This window comes from Homalodisca vitripennis, chromosome 5 (genome assembly GCF_021130785.1).
Source record: "Homalodisca vitripennis isolate AUS2020 chromosome 5, UT_GWSS_2.1, whole genome shotgun sequence".
NCBI classification, from domain to species: domain Eukaryota; kingdom Metazoa; phylum Arthropoda; class Insecta; order Hemiptera; family Cicadellidae; genus Homalodisca; species Homalodisca vitripennis.
The window spans coordinates 162,159,171-162,183,766 of NC_060211.1; the positions used below are offsets into that span (position 1 = coordinate 162,159,171).

The 24,596-nt window shown below is 36.7% G+C and overlaps 2 protein-coding genes across 3 annotated transcripts in view; both read left to right on the forward strand.

Annotated features, from left to right (window-relative positions):
- Positions 1–11,722, forward strand: part of LOC124363070 — a 28,540-nt gene extending 16,818 nt beyond the window's left edge. For both annotated transcript variants that reach the window (XM_046818154.1, XM_046818155.1), the window contains 4 exons: positions 5,919–6,017; positions 6,846–7,087; positions 9,067–9,218; positions 10,368–11,722. In XM_046818154.1, coding sequence (XP_046674110.1) covers positions 5,919–6,017; positions 6,846–7,087; positions 9,067–9,218; positions 10,368–11,349 — 1,475 coding nt within the window. In that variant the 3' untranslated portion in view covers positions 11,350–11,722. The remainder of the gene's footprint in view (positions 1–5,918; positions 6,018–6,845; positions 7,088–9,066; positions 9,219–10,367) is intronic.
- A 7,489-nt stretch (positions 11,723–19,211) lies between these two features.
- LOC124363072 (MRN complex-interacting protein) overlaps positions 19,212–24,596 on the forward strand; it is a 69,391-nt gene continuing 64,006 nt past the window's right edge. Inside the window, exon 1 of the mRNA XM_046818159.1 lies at positions 19,212–19,339. The gene's annotated coding sequence lies outside the window, so the exon portion shown is untranslated. The remainder of the gene's footprint in view (positions 19,340–24,596) is intronic.

Genomic DNA, 24,596 nt, shown 5'->3' on the forward strand with positions numbered 1-24,596 from the left:
GATTTGATCGCGCAAGAATCCAGCGCCATCAGCGCTGCCTGACTGTCCGTGAAAATGTTAATCGTCTTGCCCCTATATCGCAGACGAAGATTCTCACGAGCACATTCCATAATGGCTGCGACCTCCGCTTGAAAGACTGTCGGATACGGACCCATAGGAACCACCAGCTCCCTACATGGTCTCACTCCCAGAATTCCAGCGCCTGTGCCGCTTTTTGTTTTGGAGCCGTCTGTGTACCATTCGAGCTTCGCTGGTGGAAGAGGTTTCTTCCCCTCTGACCAATCATCCCTTGAGGGTAAAATAATCCTAAAGGGTTTGTCAAAGGAAAACTTTTGTGGCATCTGATCAGAGATCATGTGCAAAACATCCTCCTGTATCAGAGTGCTAATTCTGCAGTGCCCACCGCTGTAGCCCGTCCAGAGTCCCATCTGCTGAAGACAGTAGGCACTCCTCCTGGCCATAGCTCGAATGACAATGTCCAGGGGGGCGAGATTAAGACAACAGTCCAGAGCCGCGCCTGGCGCACTAGGAAAAGCCCCAGTGATAGCAAGGCAGGCCATCCTTTGGATACCCGCCAGACGTGCTACCACCGTCTTGGCTTCCGTTTTTGGCCACCATACGACAGCTCCGTACATTAGTGCAGGTCTGACCACGGAAACATAAAGCCAGTACAAGAGCCTCGGCTTCAGTCCCCAGGGCCCACCTATCACAAGTCTGCATTGCATTAGAGACCACTTACCCCTGGCAATGACCCTTTCTAAATGAGGTCCCCGGTTTAGAACCCTATCTAGGATCACGCCCAGGTACTTGACCTCAGGCTTCAGCTCAACGGGTGAGCCTTTAAATAGAAAGGGACCAATGCCCTCCATCTGTTGCCTCCTGGTAAAGGCAACCACGGCAGTCTTGGTGGGGTTGACGGTGAGGCCAACCTTATCACACCAATTTCCCACCATGTTCAGAGCAGCATTGGTCAGTTCCGTGATTGTTGTGTTGAACTTGCCACTCACAAGAATCACAATATCATCTGCGTACCCTTGTGCAAAGACACCGCTGCTATTCAAAGAATTTAGCAGGTCATCCACAACCAGGTTCCACAGAAGAGGAGAAAGGACAGCCCCTCGTAGCCTTCGCACTAACACTTGCTCCCATGAGGGTTGTAACAACAACCCTGTCCGTGAGCAAGGCCCCTATCCAGTCACACACCTGACCATCAACACCACGTCTTGAGACCGCATTGATAATCGCCTGAGTGGCTGTATTGTCAAAGGCACCTTCAATGTCTAAAAAGACTCCTATGGCTATGGCTACCTCTTTTGCTGCCAGCGTCTTCTCAATCCTGCATACCAATTGATGCAGGGCCGAGTCGCATGACCTTCCTGGAGTGTAGGCATGCTGGTTAGGATGCAAAGGTCGCTCCAGAAGAGCTCCCTCCCAAACAAACCTGGCAACCATTTTCTCCATGGTTTTGAGAAGGAAGGAGGACGGGCATGGATCGGCCGAAGTCTTTCAGGCCCGCCCTCCCCTGCTTCGGTATGAACACCACTCTGGACACTCTCCAGGATAGTGGGATGTACCTGAGAGCCACGGAGGCTCTGAACAGTCTTCACAGCTGGGGAAGGAGAATGTCCAACCCCCGCTGCAAGCAAACCGGTCTCACCCCGTCACCCCCAGGAGCCTTGTAAGGACTGAATGAGTTGATAGCCCACTCAATCCTACTGAAGGTAACAATACGGTGGGCCAGACTCCACTGCAAATGGGTGGCGCGACCCGCATGTCTCCCCTCACTGTCGGGTGGTTGTTCACCCTCATGAACAATGCAGTCCGGGAAGTGTGTTCCCATCATAACTTTCAGAACTCCTTCCGGCTCAGTAATGTAAACACCTTGATCGTCCTTGAGACTACCAAGCGGCGAGATGGGATTCTTTGCTAATAGCTTTTGTAGCCTTGCACAGCCCTGCACACTGTCAATATCGGTGCAGAGCTTCTTCCAGGCTAACCTCTTAGCCGTACGAACCTTGCGGTTGTACAGTGTAAGAGCCTCATGGTAGGTGTCCCAAGTGCCCCAAGTTTTGGCTCTCCTGAATAGAGCCCTGACCCTCTTCCTCAAAGAGGCCAGTTCAGAGCTCCACCAGGCTACCTTTGATCTATTTTTGTTGATAACCGGGCAGCTGAGATCGAAGGAGCCGACAATCGCAGAAGTAAGACCGTCAGCAGATTCGTCAAGCTGCGCCGCGCTGTGAATCCGTTTCCCATTAGTGGAATCAGAATCCAGCTGTGCACTGAGGTTTTCCTTGTATGATACCCAGTTTGTGTTCCTCGGATTCCTATACTGAACTTTTTCCAGCATCTGTTCACCGATCTTAAAACAGATGTGAGCATGATCAGAGAGGGAAGGCTCGTCAGACACATGCCAGCCATGCATCCGACCAGCCATACCCTCCGACATCATGGTCACATCTAACACCTCCCTTCTTGTCTTCGTCCCCCACTGCCACACAGCATGACGAGAGCCCCCCTTTCCGGGAAACACCTCTTGAACTGCAGGCACACACCCTCTGCTGAGAGTACCTCGTCGAGAATGCGCCCCCCGCAGCTCCATAGCCTCCTCCTCAGAGAGGCGCCTCCCAGGAAAGTTCGCAGGGACCAAGACTAGCTTATGTCCCGTCAGAACCTCCCTGAATGTTTCTCCCAATTCCTCCTCCGTTGAGGGATTGGTACTCCTCGCACGCTCTGCTTGCTCAGGAGGTGCGGTCGGGCGCCTCTTCGGCAGGGGTTTTTCCGCCGAAGAACCGCCCGAGCGCCCTCTCTTCCCACTAGGAGTAGAGACCGCACCTGCAGTTGCCTCCAGTGCTGCCTCCCTCTGTTTCTTTACCTTCCTTCTTTCGTTGGCCGACATCTTGCCCGTTTGCCTCCTCCATTGACTGTCCGGAAGCCAGGTGCCGTCGGCCTTCTTCTGCTCCATCGCCCAACGCTTGCGCAGTTTAAAGGGGAGCTTAAGGTTGTAGTCCATTACACATGCTCCAGTGTCTGTGTCCATGGACTCAACCTTTCCGCTTGCATCATCGATTACTACATCGTCGTCGATGGTGGTAGCGCTAGAGGAACAGGCAGATACATCCAAGGCCTGGGTGCCGGATGCAACTGCCTGTTGCAGTTCTTCCAGATCTAAATCTGTTGGTGTTGTTTTTGTTTTTTTTGACAGAATCCATAAAGGTCCCACGAGTACCGAGGAAATAACGGTCCACTCAGCCAGAGCCCCGCATGGCCAGGTAAGGCTATTTACGCTTGGGGGGGCGCCCGACCCCCAAGGGCTCCGTTTACGACGCACAACCCCTGCGCCATGCATCCCTTAGGCACGGGTCGCCTCACACCGTGGGATTGGGGTGCCCTCAGTCAAAAACAAGTTTTTGTGTGGTACGATTCCAGGCGAACCCGGACTGGCACCACTACTGCGCGGCGCCGAGGGCCGTCACCGCGCAGAGTGCACTATCGAGGCACTACCCTAGATCCTGGGGTTTTGTTGACAGCAGGGCCACCTCATGCAGGACGCTAAGTAAGCGTTTATCCGAGCCCAACCATTGGTTAGATGGTTGGATTCGGATCCCCCTTCGGTCTTGAGCGACACCTTGGCGGTGCCGCCCCTGGAGAGGTACTTTCCCAGTTCATTGGGGTTCACCCGAACTAAGGTCAACCCGTCTCCTAGACCCCTAGACTGTCTATGTTAATATTACCCACTATCATTATGGATTCACTTTGGGTTTATATTTGGTGCAGAATGTCTGACAAAACTTCAAAAGCAGGTTTTACATGTTCTCCTGGGTTTCGGTAGATGCCAAGTATGTAAACATGGTATTTGGCTTTAACAACCATCATTGCCACGTTATTTAGGAGCTCTTGATTGTGACTGGAGATGTTAATAGCCTCAACTGTGTTGGCCATAGTGTCTTCGCAATAAATTGCCACTCCTCCCAGCTTGTGAGCTTTTCTACTACAATCTTAGACTAGTGTGTAGCCAGTTATTTTTGGCCTTTCTAAATCTTTGTGCTGTAAACCACGTTCAGTCAGTACTAGTATGTTAGGTAATGTGCCTGCTGAGAAGGTGGTTAAGTCTGTTTACCTTTTTTGCCAGTCCGCATATGTTTTGTTGCAATATGGTTATGTGTGGGTCTTGGTCTACGTGGGAATTCCTAAAAATGCAGATTGATAGAATGTACAGGGTTAGCCAGTGAAACGGGAAGATTTAAATAAGTACCTAACTAATTCTTTAAGAAAATTAGTTTTATTATTTAATGGTTATAAATATAAAGAAAAAAAGAAGCCATTTACTGTACAATAAGTGAAAAAATTATTTTTCGAATATAACACTTGTCATATGTCCTCCATTGGAATCTATATGCACTGCTGCAGCCAGGCCTGGAAGTTTCTCATGACATTTTGCAGCATATTGACTGGTATTCCTTCGATTTCGTTCCGAATTCGTTTTTTTAGGGCAGGGATAGTTCTAGGTGGATCGTTCTGAAAAACTCTTGTTTTTAAGTAACCCCATAGAAAAAAAGTCACAGGCTGACAAATCTGGAGAGCGAGGGGGCCAAGGGATATCCCCGGTTCGGGAAATGACGCCACCTGGAAACAAAGCATTCACAGCATTCATAGCAACTCGTGCAATGTGGCTTGTTGCCCCATCTTGTTGGAACATTGTGTGTTCATTTACTGGAAAACGGGAGAGTTGTGGCGTTAGAAAGTTCTGGATCATTGCAACGTAACGTACAGAGTTAACAGTCACACCACTTCCATTGCTATCCTCAAAGAAAAATGGACCTGTTGCTGACATTGCGCACCAAACCGTAACACTTTCAGCATGAAGAGGCGTTTCATGAAGTGCGCCAGGGTTTTCCTCAGACCAGTATCTGAAGTTTTGTTTATTAACAAAACCAGAGAGGTGGAAATGCGCCTCATCGCTCATCCACAAGTTGTTTACTTGGTCGAAATTTTCCTCAAGTCTTCTGGCCATTTCCTCACAAAGCTGTAATCGTTTCTGATGGTCAGTTGGTTTGAGAGATTGCACAATCTGTATTTTGTATAGGTGAAATTTTAAATCTTGATGAAGAGTCCTTCTCACCGAAGTGTTACTTATTCCAAGGCGTAGAGCATGTTGTTTGGCAGATCGGCTTGGACTTCTGAGCATTGCCTGTTGAACAGTAGCGATATTTTGAGGGGTTCGAGCGGTTTTGCACTCCCACCCCGTTTTTTAAACGTTGATCCAGTTTGTTAAATGTTGTTTATCCACGAACGAATTGCGTTATCCGAAGGAACGGGCCTGTTGCGCGGTATGTTGAAATGGCGTTGAAAAGCACGTCGCGTTTTCACCAAACTCTCACCATTCGTATAATACGCTTTAACCGCGTAGCCGCGATGTTCACCCGTTCAACGATCCATCTTAACTAAATGGCGGGACACGCAGGTAGAAATGAGCCGGCCAATATTACCCCCACCACTCACATTCCAACTGTCAAGGCCATCTCCAATCTTCCCGTTTCACTGGCTAACCCTGTACTTTCTCTTCTGTTGCCATGTTCTCTGCCATGTGAATGTGTATATCTCTAGTGTTTGTAGTAGATGTGGTGTGATTGGCAGAGGTTTTGTGGGACTGAAATATTATTTGGTTGTTTATTATTTAAGTAGTTGTAGTTACTGAATGAGGGCTGTGAAGTGCAGCTGAGGAGATCGAATTGGAGGCCCAGGGTACTTTGTAACTTATGATAAGGTGATGGAGGTAAAAGTCAATGTTTACTATGATAAATGTGTACTTATAACAAAGTGTTTCCAGAGAGATCTCATACAACAGCTTTGTGACATGTTTTGAAAAGAAATGTTTTTAATCTATGTTCAAAAATAACATAACAATTCACTGTTTTTAGCGGATGCATCTGATGGAGACGATTTTTGTGTTAGTAATTGGAAGATAAACAATGTTATATCCTACGAAGAAAAAGCTTACAGAGTTAGCTTTCAAAAAGGTAATGTATATAAAGAAATATTTAAATTATGAATGTATTACTATTAGTTTAATGATGAATGTGGTAGTTTTTGCAATTTTGAGTTAAAAAGCATTTTGAAATCATAAGTGAGCTGAGTTCTACATTGTGTTTATGTTTCAGTTAGCATTTGGATTATGTTCAGTTCAGTATTTGTACCATTGTAAAATAGTTCTTATGATAGTTTTTTCATACATATATTTTTATTATCAAGTAGAATTAATCAAATAATATTTAAATATTTATGAGAGTGTTTGTAAAGTTAATACAAAATTATTGCATACATTTTTAATGCCCAAGATTGAGGGCAGTTTTTCTAATTTTCAGCGTTGATATTATTAACATACAGTTTGACTAATATTGTTTGGGTTATATAAGGTTAAATGGTTAAAAAAATCGGATACCAAATATCAATTTATCGAGATTGATACTTACAATAATTATGTCAGTGTGGTTGTTTGATTACCCATAGAATCGATTGATATATACAATAATGAAACAACTATAATAGTCAATAGTCTATATTTAGCATAATTTTATTGTAAAATCTGACAAATTTTTATTCATATTTTTCAATGAATTTTTTACTGATTTGGATCTTTTAGAAAATTTCTAGTTTTTACATTATTTAATAATCAAAATCAGTAGTCGTACACTTAATTTGTTTTACTAATCTTAGCAGTACTAGTATTTGTTGTGACTCTCATTACCCTTTAATAACAACTTTTTTATCATGAGAGTTTCTGGACAGTTTGAAATATTTCTCCCAGTTCTGTCATGTCAGTGGTATAATGACAGCCCATGTTGCAGAACACACCAACGTGATAGAGAAGTTTCGGTTGCACTGCACCGTGTGCGACTGCCACCTGGGCAGTAAGGCGAGTGAAGCGAAGGAGCGAGTGAGGCTCCACTCCAGACTCGGAGTCTTGACGTGCGTACAATGCTACATACTGACGCAAGCTATAACCAAAGCCCCCTCCTGTTTCTGGTGTCGCCGATGTGACGAGGAGACCCACTTCTATTGCTCGTCTTGCCATGCCAATTTCTGTGATGTACGTAGTTATTTTTACAATTCCACATAAAAGGATCTTTTATTGATTCTTGACAAAATGATCAACACAATCAGAGTACCCTAAAAAGCCTAACCAGATAAATAAAACTCAGCTCTAAAATTTGTATTGGTTTTAAGATTTAGAGGGTAGCTCCATAAGTTTGTCGCATTTTAATTCTTTTGTTAGATCTCTAATCAAATAATCAAATTTTTTCGAGAACAAGATAAGTGCATTTTAGCATTGTTAGTGATAATTTTGCTTTATTTTTATATTAAAAAAATAATTGTTCCAGGGTTGTCGTGTATTAGTAGTAGTACATACTGTGTACCCAACAAAACCTGAGTAATTAATGTTCACATTTTTCATCGATTTTTAATGTAAAAAAGTGAAAAAAGATTTTTTTTTCTCTCTGTTACACAAAACACTTATCCCATAAAACTGTCCAAACTCAACATTACCTCATAGTTTAACCACATACTAGTGACACTTGTATAAGGGCTCCAGATCTACAATTCAATTCATGCCATGTCACTTAGACTTCACGCCCTCATAGCTTGATTAAGCGACATTGTGTCATCTGCCTGTGACTGCTTGTTTGTTTTATCAATAACGTTTTTTTTTTAAGTGAAATATAAGTAATTTCCTAGTTTTTTAAACAAACAATTCAGTTGGAAAATTATTTGCTGTTTTAAGGAGTCATAGTCATGATACTGCTTTTAGCAGCTGAATTGGAACATCGATCTTGTCAGCAAAGGTTCATCGATGAAAAGAAAATTTTCTTGTTATAGTTGACAGTTTTGGTTTGTAAGGGCTGAGATATCTTATATATCCGTTGCTGGTATCAAGATATGTATATAGGTTTTTACAAAGAGCTGTGTTTAATACGAATCTTCAGAGCAAAATGCCAAAATAAATTCTACACTTTGTGTGAAAAATCATCTTTTTTCACCCTTGAAATGCTGAAGAAAGCATACTGAGAGAATAAGAGAAAAGAGGTTAGTGCATGAGTGGTATGTTCTCAAACATTATAGATGATCATTTGAGTGGGAAAGACCGACTTCCAAAGGTGATGACAGGGTTGATCACATTTGAGGAATTGTGCCTGCGATCAGTTAAATAAGTACTATATATGCAATATCCAAAATTTGAAATTTTACATGAATTCCGAAGGCAGGAAGTAACCGCTTCTGAAACAGAAATTGGTGATGAGAATAGTCCTTTCTTTAAGAACATCAGGCAAAAGTTCTGTCAACTGGATGAAAGCAAATAATAAAACACTGTGCTTTTCTAGAGCTGGGTTAAGGGGCCGCACAGGACATTTTGTAACAAATGCTCCACCACACTGCCTTAGGGTTGTGATAAAGTACAACATTACCACGCTAAAACACCCTCTTGACTTTCCCAACCTGTCACTAGTTGATAACCTGTTTCTGAGGCTGGAAAAAAAAACTGAAGAAGGTTTTTAGGAAAAGAATATGTGTGGTGTGTTTTAAACAGTCATATGAACAAGGATACTCTGTGTGAGTGGTTAAAATTAAGGTATAGGCTACATAAAATTACATATTTTCAATAAATTGAAATGCAACAATTCCTGGGACTTTTTAACCATGTACATATCAATATTTGAACCTAACAATGCATGTTGTGTACATCTGTACTCCATCGTAACACTCAACACAATTATAACAATATCCTGCCAGCACTATGAGGGAGGAAGCTTTTCACATGTACACGAACACGAGCTACACGACTACCTGGCAGCTTTAGTCGAGACAGAAGAGTAGACCGGTAGAAATGGCAATGACTAGACCAAACTATGTGTAGAAAAACTACATGGGAATAAATGGCACATCACTAATTTACCATTACAAAAGAATTTACTTATTCAATACTTTTGTAGCTTTCTAATGCTATCAGAATTAGTCTGTATAAAGTACAATTTTTATCACCCTGAGTAATTACTGTCCGATCTATTTCAGAATTGTTTGAAACGAAATTTTGGCCACAGTTGGTGGAAAATCAACTTCAAGAAAACAAAGAATTGGCTGTGTTTTTTGTGCAACAATAAACAGATCTGGCCGCACCGTGCCATCGCTCACTGCCTTCTCCGTCACTACTCTCAACTGACTTGGTTAGTACTTGTCTTAAGACAGCGTTTATTGTGAAATAAGATTTAGTTGTAACTGTAAACCGCACTATACATAGTATATTGAATGAAAACATGAAAAAGAACATAAACAAATTGTAATTCATATTCAATAATTCAATATTCCTGCTTGAATAATTAAATTTAACACGTTTGCAGTGGCAAAACGCCTTTCAATATGCGGCCAAGTTGTAACTGAAGAAATTTATCCAGTTGGTGCTATTTTGGTTGATTATGTAATAAAATCATCATATTGTATGATATTACGTTCTTATGCGTAACTAATCGACGGGACTGTCCGAACAGTAGCCTGTATTTTGGCAAAGATATTATCTTAAAAAGAAATATAATAATTACCTACTAAATTGGATGGTGATATCCAAAGGGATCAGAACTGCTCCAGGTGACCTAGATTTTCATGTGATTCTGTCTCTAAGTAATGTAACTGCCCGGATAACGTCTGTTCTGCATATAGTGTAACTTATTACATACAAGAAAAGTACAAAGACAAATATTTCAATATTGTGTGAATAATTGTAAAATGGAAAATAATACACATTCATGTAAAAAGGACATTATAGGGGTCTTGAAGTGTATGGTTTCACTAACACTGGACAGTAATCCTGAGGTTGATTGTGTGAGACATACATTTGTAGTCATTATACAAATACATTTGTAGTTAAATACATACAGTACACTAAAATAAAATGAGCCTATGGCTGGATATATATATATAGTATATGTTCAAAAACAATAAAATAACCATTTTAAATTTTTAAATGTAAGATTAAAAATGTTTTAAAACCATGGTCTCCCACCCATTTTGTGTAAAAATAATTGTTTTTTTTTAACTTCCACAAAACACAAATCTATTTTTACATCTTATAAATATTGTATATACTATGTTATACTATCTTAAATAATTTTCCAAATTATTACATTTTATTCCAGGCCAACAAAAATTATATAACAAATAAACTTTTCATGGTGTATATTTAGTTTTGATGCTTTAAAAAAACCTTTTATGACATTCCAAATCAGCTTGTCATTTAAAATGTATTGCCACTATTAGGCTTAAATAGGTATTTTATACATAGAATTTTGATATTGAATGAATTTTTACATTCTTTCCAGTTTGAAAAAGCTGATGAAGAGCGGTACAAAGAATGATATTGCGAATTCAGATGAAACACAATTCTTTGATGAGGATAAATCAAATTGCTGCAAGGAAACCACAGAGAAATCCGGGGAACTGTCTTCTGAGTCTTCCATTAATCTTGGTCTTGGTGCACAAGTGTTACCTCCCGGCTCTCCTTTGGCTGAGAACAAAAACACACAAATCAACAATGATCCTGGCCCGCCCATTGGATCACCACAGGATGTCAACTCTCGAATCAATAATAAATCTGACTTCACCCCAAGACTGTCTAAACCTCAAGTGTTCATTGTCGAAAAGCAACAACCAGGTCACATTTATGTCCAGGCCTCTGTGGGTGGTCCTTCTGTTACCCTCAACACAGGGACTCAGTACATACACAATGTCTATCCGGATAAAAATTATGTTCTAGTGCAGCCTCCAAACTTAAACAGACTTACTTCTGAAAGCATTCCTAATATGATGAGTTCATTACCACAAACTCAGTCTGCAGGAAACCCGGTGTTGGAATCCAGTTATAGCCCCAGTTCGTTGAATCGTTCGAACTTTACCAATTACCACACGGCTAAGTATACACCTCCAACATTCGTTGACTGTTCAGCTCCTCCACAAACGTCAAATAAATTGGTTAAAACTGAAACCGTTTCTACACCCGACCAGGTCAAAGGGTCTGTAAAAAATTTTCTTCAATCTCCTACGATACAGAACATACACATCCTTCCCGGTGGAATGTTGGTGACCAACCGGATTGATGAAAGTGGGGATATGATAGTACCCGACCAACCACAAGAACTTATTTCTCATGAACAAGAACCATTGCAAGAGATTTCAATTCGAGAGAAGCTCAAGGAGAAAATACAAAGTAGACCCATGCCAAAATCAAAGAAACAGTCTCTTTTGAGAGCTGTGTTGATGAGCGAGAGTATAGAGTCAATGAAAAAAACAGTTGCAAACTGTTGAAGTCAGTCCTAAGTCAGTTCCTGCAGCCCCGCCAAAAGCCATTCCTGCCAATACCAGTGATGCAGACAAAGACATTGAAGAACCAATTTTAAAATCTATCATACAGACTGCGACAGAACGTCTGCTGGATATCCAGAAAAAGAGTATAGTGCCACAAAATGGCAGTGATAATAATGTTGTCGATTTGAGTGACAACAAAGATTTAATATCTTCTCAGACTAAAAACACCTCTGTCACATCTGTGGAGAGCCATGTTCCAAAAATAAAAATTAAAACTTTACAAGAACTTCAACAGGTTAAAGGATATGTTGACATTGAAAAAAACACTCAAAACCCAATCACTAACTCCAAAACAATTGAATTAAATAAAGAACCAGAACGAGCAGTAACTAAATTAGATGAAAAACCAGTTCCAGAAGTAACTGAATTAAATAAAGCACCAGAAGTAACAGTTGTTTCATCAGAAACAAATTCACCGGAAGTATCAAAGGATGTAAATGTCATTGGTCTAAAACAAGGAATAATTGAAGCCTCTCGCACATTAGTCAGCACCCAAAAGCGGTTTAAGGAACTGGCAAAAGTAATTTCAAGTAATCTCTTATATCGTACTGAACAAGCCGTGGATCTGGTGACAAAGTTTCAAGACATTTTGAAGTCATGTAGCAAGCAAATTGATTTGATTGACCGAAATGTCAAGAATCAGTATGGACATTTGTTGCCAAACCATGATATTGACTCAATTTTGAAATCAATCAAAAATTCATCAGGTGAAACATTGGATTCCAATGCTTCCAATCAATTGGGAAAGAAACGAAAGATGAAAAAATCTAACTTCCATTCAAAAAAATCACATATTGACTCTAGTTCAGTGGAGGAAGATCTATCTAGAGTTGAACATTCTAACAACATTGATTTATCTGACTCAGACTTGTTAAATCAAGAGTTCCCAGACGAATCTCAGCAGCTAAGTGATGCTCCAGATGAAATAGAAAACACTGATTTCACCACTGATAGCTCAATAAATAGAACTAGAGATCTGGTTGATATCAATCCATTGGGTAAGAAGGTTATCTTAGGTACGCCAGAGGTGACAAAAGAGGACCTTGAAAGAGTCCCAGGCGATTGGAGTTCACCCATTGGTCATGTTCCATCTGTTGGTGATGCCCCACGTCAAGAAGCTAACCCAGTAATGAAAGAATTGTTGAAAAGACAGAACATTCTGAGGCATTCAGCAAAGAAGCGAAGCATGTGGGATACAAAACGCAGAAAATGTTCTTTCCTCAGAAAAAAAGGACAATATAATAAAGATGGTTCGGTACGAAAACGAAGGGGACGACCCTCTAAGCAAGTGTTGAAGGATGACCTCTTACCTACCAATCAAAGGCAGAAACCTACAATTGATCCTAGGTTGCGAAGAAGACCATCTCCACAGAAAAGGCCACTGCGTTCATCAGAGAGGAAGCTTTCACATGACTTTATTGTATCTTATTTGCCCGGCAACTATGTCATTAAACCGTGTTCTGTTGTCATCCCCAGGCTTAGTGGTAAAGTAGTGAGATAAAATAGTGAGGTTGTTGGGAAAGGGTAGGATATAAAATGAGTATTCCTAATAAATGGCATCTACTTTGAGACAATTTATCCTTGTTTTGCTGTGATTTTCTGTTTTAATATGTTATGGGTAAATAGTTTTAGGTCATAGTATGATTCTATACTGTTTTGGGAATTGTTCTTTTAAACTGTTTTACAAACTGCACATGAATATCTTTAAGCTCTTATTTGAATAGTTTTTGAAAAGTTAGCTGGCTCACTATAAGGGATAAAACAGCTGCTGTTAGAGGAAATAAACAAATATATCTACATTACTGTTTCACATGTCCAGGGTTTACAAGTTTAGTTTTTTTAAATAAAGATATTGTGCAGAAATAGATTAATTACTTCAAGAACTCACTGTTAAGTCAGTATTATATTTATGATCTTAACTAAATGGTGGGGATAGTTTTGAGATTAAGAATCTTCATCATGAGCTCAAGGCTAAGTTGGTTGCAATCCGATTGACAGTTCAATTCCCTTCATGAGCTTAAGAAGTCCCGAGCTTGTAAAAAAGTTTCCGTTCAGCAACATAACTGGTTAAATTAGATTATAATATATTACTTGTATACTTTCCATGCCTAACTATATTTTACTCTGCTTCTACCCTTCATGCGTTACCGAATTCTATCAGAAATGTTTGCAATGTTATTAAAAATTGAAGTTATTCAAAAAAAATTTCAATCCAAATACTTGTACTTTTGGGTTTTTCCAGTGGTATACGTACAATGTGGTATGTAGATTATTGTTTATTATAATAATAAAATTATAGCTCACATGTTTTTATTACTCTAGTGTGACTTGTTAAAATCTGTTTCATATATACCTAGTAATATTAAACATTTAAGTTATTTTACAAAGTATTTTGTATCGATTTAAGGATTATTATATAAAATTACACAAGCACTATGTAAATAAAAATTCAGTCATAACAAAATACTTTCAAATAAAAACTTGTTAAAATAAATATTGTGGCATCCTTATGTTAAAAACAAGTCAGCTAACTTAACCCTTAGCGAGCCACAAATAAATAACCAAAACTACTCCTAAGAGCCATACACCTTAAAAATAAAAAAATTCCCACATACCAAAACCAATTTTTTTTTATAATTCTTATAACATAACAGGTAAAAAAAAAACGACAAAATATTTTTTTTCACTCTTTATTGTTTAATTTACAGCCAAAAAATGGTAAAATCATAATTTCACTGAAAAAATTTAATTTTGACATTCTATGTCTTCATATATAAAATTAATAATATTTGAACACAATTATTGTTATATTTTACAAAAAACAAGCATATAGTAATTTGTATTTAGAGAAAATATAAAGAATATAGTAAAAATTTAGATATATACAAATTAAATAAAATCAATGAACTATAAATAAAACTTGACAATAAAGCCCTACATCACGATAATAATACATAAACTACACTGCAAATTGATTAAAAATATTGATTAACATCAAAATTGAAAAGATAAATACGCGGATCGAAAATGGAAGGGCGAATAAACATCTAACCTCACGGACGGCTACAGGCGGACTGAGCGCGCATCAGTAGACGTCGTTGGCTCTGCGGGAGATTATGAACATCGGCCGCCCACTATTTTGTCGATCGAACAAGAGCCGTCACCTTCAAAATAGACACGAACGATTGTCTCTTGTTTAGATAAACCTTGTTTGACAGTTTTTACTAAGTTTGTTACCCAGAAATGCTTTTAAATAATATTAAAATAAATAATTGATTTTGCGTCAGTGGAAGTCGTTGGCTTTTAGCGCTAGTTTAGGCATGACGTCTACTAACGTCATTGGCTCGGTAAGGGTTAAATGTACAATAAACACACACATATGAAATTTGTGACAAGTACATTATGGAAAGGACAAAAATAACTTTCCAAAACTAAACTGGAGGAAAGTGCTTTGCCAGTACTAGAGTGACGAACATAAATCAATATTTCACAAATGTTAGTGGTGTTATAGGAATATCATTTAAATGAACTATCAGAACGCTGTATATATATTTTCCACACTAACCATTATGCATTTTAGCTAACCAGTTTTTTTACTTGTAAAACTTCTGCAGGCTCACATGGGCTTTGAAATGCTGAATCTTGTCTTATACTGAATACCAAAAGGCTAAGCAATTAATAATTTGAGTAGTTAATATTTAATTTTAAAGAGTAAACTGATTCAAACTAAAACCTTTGTATGATTAAGATAAGATCGGTGGATGAGATATTAAAGTATTGTGTGTGTCTTGGATACAAGTCTTACGTTTTTATTACACATTCCTGTATGAAAATTAACAGTTTGATAGAACAATAAATCAAGTGAAAGTTATAATTGAAGGAAATATCTTAAACTGTTAATATACACTTCATTTTGGACAGAATTATACCGTACCTTATTGCCAAAAACAAACAGAAAGTTGATTAAAGTTCTAGGATATATGAAACTTTGATTTTTCAATTTTAAATTAAAATTCATTTTTCTTGAGGCAATTAAGGTAACAAATATTAATTGTTTCTTAAATAAGCGTAATATTGTATTCAGTTATACGTTACACCTACAAAGTTATGTAAAAATGTCAGAATTGGTAACACTGTCAATCCAACTATTCCTTTATTAAGTTTGTAATTATTTTTGTCAATCTTACACAATAATAGATTTGTAGTCAAGATTTCCATTTTACATCACTGTTAGTGGGTACGTTGACCTTTTGCACAGAGTAATCATTAAGTTATGCACATCAAAAGGAACGTTTCTGTACATAGTAGTTTTGATGAATAGATATATTGACTCCTGCAAAATAGCATCAAATGTACTACCGAAAAAAATATAGACACCATTGAAATGGATACTAGCCACATTGAGTCAGTAGTATTGTTGAGTTTACTGCTTTGTAAACGTGAAGTTTTCTCAAGAGCAGCGAGTTTTCATTGTTGAACGGTATTTATGAAGCCGATCATATGCGTATGTTGTTACCAGATATCGTGAGAATATATGTAAGTAATTTGTGTATACTAATAATAATTATAGTTCGTAAAATATATTTTGATTCAACTGATTCATTTTTTCTTTTTACTACTCTATTACGTTTTGATGTGTGTGACTTAATGATGACTCTGTACATAGACACATTCCCATCTTCTGCAAGCAAATAAAGAACGTTATCATTTTATTATGGTAACTAATCATTATTTGAAAACTAGTTTCCAATTAATGTATAGTATTTACGCGCTGTTACTTAATCGTTAGTAAATTATATGTTATATATATATATTTACAATTTGGTTGGTAGGTATGTGTTGAAAGGTTGCTTATGTAATTATTGGAGAGTTTTGTAAATAAAAATCTTTTCTTTATGTTTTATAAATGTTATTATTTAAAAAAATTAAATTAGAAGTCTTGAACTGAACACTATCCAAGTCTCGAGTAAGTTAAGATTTTTTTGTAATTTGTATTTATTGTTGTTATAGTTTTAATCCTATTTAGCTGTATTATTATAATAATATATCCTAATATCCTATATATATATACATTTTGATACTTTATATAAAACAATATAATTCCAGAATCATCATAGTTGTCTAATGTTGGTTTTCAGGCTTGCAAAGCTGCCAATATAAGCCTGTGGACCTTCCTCTCTTTTCTTTCTTATACCCTGTAGAAAGCCCTTCTCCCACACCTATTATATGCTTCTCTCCCTACTTTTTGCGTTACACTACTATAACTTTTGTTCTCAAGATAATATTTAAGTTGTGATTGTTAGTGTATTTTGTGTTATTGTTATACGCTTGAACTGAAGAGACACAATATTCATTTCCTCTTATTTATTTCATTCATCGTAGTCATAATCCATAACAGTATAAAACTTAAATACTGCTCAAAGCATTGGTTCCGACCTACTCCAATACCTACATTTAGTGTAGCATTAATTTAACCTGGCCAGTAGATTAACCATACATGCTGTACTGTTTGTATGAATACATGTGCTGTTAATATTGATCAAAATATACACATTATAATTTTTATGTAATTTAACACTTTCACTGCGGCTTTATACTGAGTAATCTTGAGTATTTTCACTTATTTGGCGCAGTCAACGTGTTAAAGGAGGTTTTCATAAACAATAAATAAGTATAACAATAACAGATCATTATAAAAAGTTTAGTCACTTGGATTTTGTCTAATCATTGTTGCATTTTATTGTAAATAGGAATAAGCTAGTGCAAGAAGCATTTTGTTATCGGATATATTATCAGTATAATGTTACATTTTTTTATACTTATCTAGTTTAGAAACTGATCTGTGTGTAGAGGTCTTTGACTTTATCTTCAAATATATAGTATATTTTATTTAAAGCACAATAAATTTTGTTGGAAAATTTATAACCTCATCTGTCCCAACTAGCGTTATATTTTATAAAATTTTCCTGTAATATTTTGTTTACATTGGGTGGTGAAAACATCGCTTAACTGTAATATTAGTGTTGTGTCACACACATGCCCGTATTTAGTAATTGTGCGCCCCTTTGCCAACAGTTGTTCACCTCCCCCCCCCCCCCACTTTCTAACCACTCCTTCGCATCATCCACCAATCAGCTTCTTACAGTAATAAATCCATTACACCTCGCCCATAAGGGACCAATCTATGATTTAACATACACTGAAACATATTTTTACTTCGTGGTTGTCTGTAAGTTATAATTCTTCAATAATCTACCGTTAGTTATAAAGTTTGCAAAATTGGACATGGAAATAAACATCTGGATTTTAAAAATGAGGTCTATTTATTTCTGAAACATTGTATATAACAATTACAGTAAGAAATAAATCCTCCAATAATGAAGTATGCAAAATCAAAATATATTAAAATATGAAACTATAGGAGAAACATAAAATATTTTTAGCGTGCATTTATTAGTAAATATAATTCAATAGTTTTGTCGCAACACATATAAAGAATAATTAGAGTCATCACAAAATACAAATGCATTTATTACTTATAGTCTTGCCCAGATATATCTCACCTTTTGAATCACTATTTCCAGAATCCGATGGAAAACATTCACTTCCAGAGTCACAGTAATGCTTCTTATATATCACTGTCATTCACTGTTATGAGGTCACCATACACTTATCAATTTCACTCACTGGTGTGTCGAACAATGAAAATAAAAAATGTAAATTTAAAATAATATTTTTAGCTTTTGATGATGTGTTACCATAACAAGCCTTCTGAAAAAATAAATTTTGGCCATGGGTCATGTAATATCCAAATTAGCTCTGTCATATTAAGAAGACCAATATATTTTAGAAATTGTGAATGTGTTATCTCCCCTGAACTGGCAAAGTCGTCATTTACAACACATTTTTTCTCGCCGTGAACTGGTAGTCGTAATTTGCTGCGCATTAAACACCATCTTTCGAAAAATCATTTAAATCGTAATAAAAGTTATATCATTAAAATTGGCAGATTATACACTTTCTTTTTACATCAAATGTTTCTTTATATTTTACTGGCTGCTAAAAGCTAAATATGTTTTAACGCGCTATGCAATTTTGACAGCTTAACCCCAATTTTTGTTTCTTGTGTAATAAATTATATTCTATTCTGAATAAAATTATATATAACACCTTATGTTTGCTGTAGTACATGAACTGATTTTGTAGTTAAATGTTGGTTTAACTCTTTGCAAGGGGTTAAGAAGCTGTATCAGAGTTAACATACATGCTGGTTCTAGGGTTAAATTTTTGTATTTATATGCGTTGTAAAGAGGGTTGAACATAACTTTCATATTTTAATGTAACAATATATAGTAATAAAACTTTGCTGCGAAGTAGCAGGCTACCTGTAATCTCCAAGTTCAAAATTAACTTTTTTATCAATGTAGAAAATATATGTAAGCTAACTTCGATAACAAGAAAGTTAGAAAATAGAAAGAAGAAGATTAAATGGCTCATACGATACGAAATTTGAACGAACAACAAACACTTCACCCAACTTTTATTGCTGTCGGACTGTGGTTAGCTGTAGTTTACACGATGGCTGTTGATGGCCCGACGAAACCTGTTGATGGATATCCATCACGGATGCAGATCTGTCCCAATGGAGATATGACTAATATCTGCAGCTAATGTACACCATCTGTATGATCATCGATGCATTTAATCCTCACAACCAATCAAGATTAGTTAGTGTGTAATAAATATAAATCACAATGTCGGTCTCTTGATTTCAATAAAAAATGGCACAGGGCAGATAGGCCTAACCGAGCTGGTTAGATAGTATGCATTAAGGGTAGACTACACATGCTTGTATACTAGCATGAGTACTGTTGAGGACAACATGCATTGAAATGATTATACAAAACATATGACAACGGTCATCAGTGAGGTAAGTTGGTATTAGATCTTGAACTTGTGTCATGAGTTGCAGATTTCCATAGGTGCACTGGATCCAAGCACAGAGCACAGGGTCATTGATACAAAGAGGACCCAGCTGTAACTTGTGTAATAAGTATGATAAACCTGTAAATGATGATCAGTGCAAACACTATTTTGCACCATATCTATAACCATCTGATCACATTTTGTCTAAAGTATAGGTATATTTGATTTTCTCACATAAAACGTATAACCAGTTCCAAATAATGACGTGTATTATTTTAGTGTTTACAGCTGTTGATATAGATTATTTAAGTTAATTGTTCAAAATAATTAATCAGTATTGTTTGCCAGTTTTGATATAAAAAACCGGGTCCGCTTATCGTACCCTACCCCAAATTTCTTCCAATTCTCTGAGTATTAAAGATTTTATTTCAAATTTTTAATTTTTCATTTCACATAGTTTTTTATCTAACACAGATCCAATAACACCTATTTCTTTATCTAAGTTAACCTATTTAAAATATTTCTGACTAGGAAACATCTGTTTTGCAATTGGAGCAGCCTTTTTAAAATAAGGTACACATTTTTAACCACTGGAATAAAATTGTTCTCCAAAATTTTACAAATGTTTCAATAGTCCACAATTTTTCAAGTTTTCTGTTGATTATAAGTAAATTAAATTCTGATTCGAACATTTATTTTTTTATTATGTCTTTTAAGTTTATTGTAGTGTCTGATAAAAATATCTCATTTTTATTATTTTTAATTGATCTACATTAAGTTAATTACTTACAGATGTATTTTAAGCAGATTTTTAAAATATTTTTCTGTTTAATTACATTCATATAAATTCGTTACCTCTGCTTAAATTTGGTTTTCTAGTCTTTAAATCTTTACTTTTATACATTAAATTAGACTTCTATAAGTTTATATACTTTTTTAAAAACTTCTTGAGATTATAAATTATCTTTTGGTACGTCATTGTCTGTTAATATCTATAAACCTCAACTTCCTTCATATTTTAAATTATTACTATTCACTATACATATCATTATGTTAAAAATCGCTGGTACATTTCCAATCATGAAATAAAAAAAGCCATTGATTAAGATGCCCACAACGAACTCTTTACATCGTTTTCGCATCAGAGACAAGTAGACTATAAAATCAAGTGTAATCTATGTGAAGAAAAGTTACAATAACAGAATTATATAACATTGAGAAATTAATATAGTCATATAAATTAAAAACATATGACATTAACATTCAAAATTGTTAAACTAAATATTTTATATCTAGAAACTAACAGTTCCACAGTCAAAATATTCTTTTTAAGAATAAAATGGATTTACTAAAAGCCAGTAACAGTATAAAGCGATGCTAAAATGCAACAATACAAAGAAAGTAACAAATACACTTCACTTAAAGAGAAATTGCAGTAAAAACCAACACCATATTTGCCAATAAACCTTGTATGTCTTGTATACAATAACAAAAACTATCTATAAAACAACAGTAAACAATATAGAACTGTGATAAATATAAAAATAAAAAACAATAATATTTAACAAGCAACAAATTTATATAAACTTTTGAGAGATCAGTGATAAAAATTATGTGCAATAAAAACTGAAAGGAATAATACAATAGATAAAGTGGGATAAAATTAAGAAAACATTGATAAAATATTGAGTAAAAAGCAATGTTATAAGTTTGTGTATGCACGTGTGCATGTTTTTGTGTGTGAACAAGGACAACAAAGTCATAACTGGAAAAAATCTATGTAGGTGAACCAAATGAATAATGGAGAGAGAGAGAGAGAGATTCTGGTGACCGCGAGTGATTAATGGAGAGAAGCTCTTATGGTGCTGAGGCTGTCAATGAAGAAGTCGACTCGAGAACAAATCTCATTGCCAAGTCGAAGAAGTCTAGACATTGGGCTGGCATTAAGAAACAAGACATGGCTCAGCTCGAATAACTTCAGCGACCTAATTCTACAAGTCAGAAAAGTGACTTGCTGTAGAAGAGACTGACAGTCCGCCATAGAGATAAATATCTTGTATAAAAACGTTGTATCGAGCATTCTCCTACTTGGGTGAAGCCGATGAAGTTCAGAAAGTACATTTGTAGGGACATGCAGGTAGTTTTTTAGCGGGCAAGATGACCAAGGAATCGCAGAAAACCTTTTTGGATGGCCTAAAGTCTGCCAATGAACCAAGGTGATAGGAAGACTATGCTATGCTAGAGTATATAAGTAGCTGGCATATAATTGATTTGTACAATACTGTTGATGTACTGGAGGAGAGACCATGGCTTGTAGTGCGAATAATGAATCCAAGCACTTTGGAGGCCATGCCACAGATGTCATCGATGTAAGGACCAAATTCAAAAGAAGTATTTATGGCAATGCCAAGATCACAAATGATGTTGCATATCTTGATTATACAGCCAGTATGACTTTTTTCGGCCAAAAGCGACGACCTTAGTTTATTCAGTGTCTGCGGTCATTTTGTTGTCATGGCACCACTGTAACATTGAGTCCACAGAACGTTGCAGGATCACCTCAATCAAAGATATTTTCAAGTATAGCCTAATATGATGATAAACATTAAAAAGGGTACGTTGAGTTTCCTTTAGATCGTTAATATAGACAGTGAATAAGTAAGGACATCCTTGTGGAACACCTGAAGTAGCACAGAAAGTGCATAAGGTCTTCAATATGAAGCGTACAATCAGAATCTGTTGCGTTAGGTACACCTTATAAACTATTACAACATCAAACCAGTGATTCCATAAACTTCAAGCTTGGCTAATAGGTGACTGTGGCTAATCCTGTCAAATGTATTAGAGAGATCGATGTAGAAAGCGTCCATTTGGCTATTCCTACCAAAAGCTTGCAGTGCTTGGCTTTGGAAGGATAGGAGATTTGTGACTGTTGATCTACTAGAAGTGAAACCGTGTTGCTCGTCTATAATGTATTGCTTGAAAGAGGCCTCATAACATCGAGAGCCTGACCTTTGAAGAGTTTGCTCAATGAAGACAAGGTAGTAATAGGACAACAGATGTCCAGTATATTGCTATTTAATTTCTTTGAAATATACACCACAAAATCCTCTTTGACTATTGATGGAAAAATTCCAGATGATAAACTTTTACTAAACATAGGTTGTAGAATTTGAGTTAACACAGTGTGATAGTGTAAGAGGACACCAGGAAGGATTACATCAGGACTGTCATCCTTAGAAGGATAAAGAGCCAAAAGCTTATTGCGCACATTTCAAAAAGATAAAATATGTGTTAAACAAAAAAAAAAAACATGTTGAATGTGAACTATTAGACATGAATGTGAATATTTAACAGAAGGAAAATAGTCGGCAAGCAAATTGCATATTCTGGTTGGCTCAGATATTTCAATGTTGTTAGTAACAAACGAGACAGGTGTAAAGGACTTACGATTGAGACCATTGACTAATCTCCAAAATATCTTTTGATTGAATGGTAGCATTCGTTGACATGGTTGTTGAATCTTGCGCAACACTCTGGTCAGACATTTTAGAAAGCGCAATAGTATATTAAATTGAGAGTTACATTATATTGCATATGTCAACCATTACCCATTACCATAACCATTTCCTTCAGTTCCTTATTAGAGCACCGAAGAAAGGGAGAACAATCGAATTTTTTAAGCGATGAGCGTGCTGTTACACAGCGGCTAAGCTGTGAACAAAATCTAGAAAACATGGAGTTAATATCCTCACAATCAAGGTGAACATGCAACAGCCGACTCTCAAGATCTCTCAATATTCCCTCAAGATCGCATCTCTTAAAGTTATAAATGAATATACAATTCCCAGGTGATGAATTTCTTCAGTGTATGTTCTCGTAAGATGGTAGACATTGGAGGATGACATGGTTTATTAGTCAAAAGAGGGTCCAGCGCAGCAGTAACAATAAATAGTTGAGGAGATCCAAATCTCATATTGCTTTTTCAGTTAAAGATGTTAATTTAGTTCGGAAGGTTGAAGACACCAACGATGATGATAGCGTTGAATGAAGGGCGGCCTAATATAGCATCTTCAACAGCTTGGGAACTGTATATTGATGTACAGTTGTATTATCTTTATATAGAAAATGTGTAATATTGGTACCGCTGATTAGCAAATAAACCAGCCGTAGCCGACCAACAACTAGTTTCCGTTCTTTTCTCTCCTTGTCAATGAACAGATGCCGTCATGTGAACATATCCCAGGAAGGCCTCGGTATCAAATTAAAACAAAGTGTATTTATTAGTCCTATCAATGTATGTATACTGTGAGTGGGATTTAAACGTTATTATGACAAAACAATACATTTTTTCGACGAGGTTGGGATGGTGGGTGGTATTTAAACGTGATTATAACAAAAATTTAAAGGAAAGGCTCTGGAAACATTTGCAGAGGATCTTGAGGAGGTATATAGACTACGTAAATCAGAACTCAAAGGTAGACAGAAACAGGTTATAAAGGTACACATGACAAATTTGGGAAGTTAATTTTTACAGACTGAAACTCCTTCCTTATAGCAATTAAAACACTCCACCATCAATTTTTGTAACCGTTGAATCAGATGTATCTTTACGATATACAGAATAATGATGATAACCAAGTTCAGATGAAGAAACAGATGCATTTAGATTTGTTTCTGTAAAAGTTAAAGCATCAAACATAAATTGAGGTACATTGTTGCTTAATAAATGTGTTTTAGAACGCAATCCATTGGAATTTTTAAAGAGCGTACTAAATTTTGTATTGCCGTAACTTATTGTCCGTTTTTTGATTCAATAACCTTAGAAATTCTCTTTATATATCTGAGAGTAAGGTTTTCTTCGCCATTTTCAAAAGGTTGAGACAACTTTTTACGTACATCGTTAAGGTGAGCCAATTGTTTGATTCTATCCCTTGCAAAGTTCAAACTTGAAAAGTCAGGACTAAGACGCTGTAAGATAGTCCTGATGGCTTCCTTCAACAGTTTCCATGGGGTTTTGTTCATTACCAACAACCACTTTAATTGGCCTAGGTTTGTTCTTAGTCATTTTCCAATGTGGAAGAACTTGCAATGTTCTAGTTTAAGGTTTGAATCTATCTGTTTTCATGCTTGCTTCATTTCTTCGAACCTTATATTCTGTTTTGTACAACACTTTTCAGATAGTAAAAATATCATAACATTTTTTTATCTCAGCAATGTCTCATTTTCCTCCTTAATTATTGATTCAGCAGTGCTTCCAC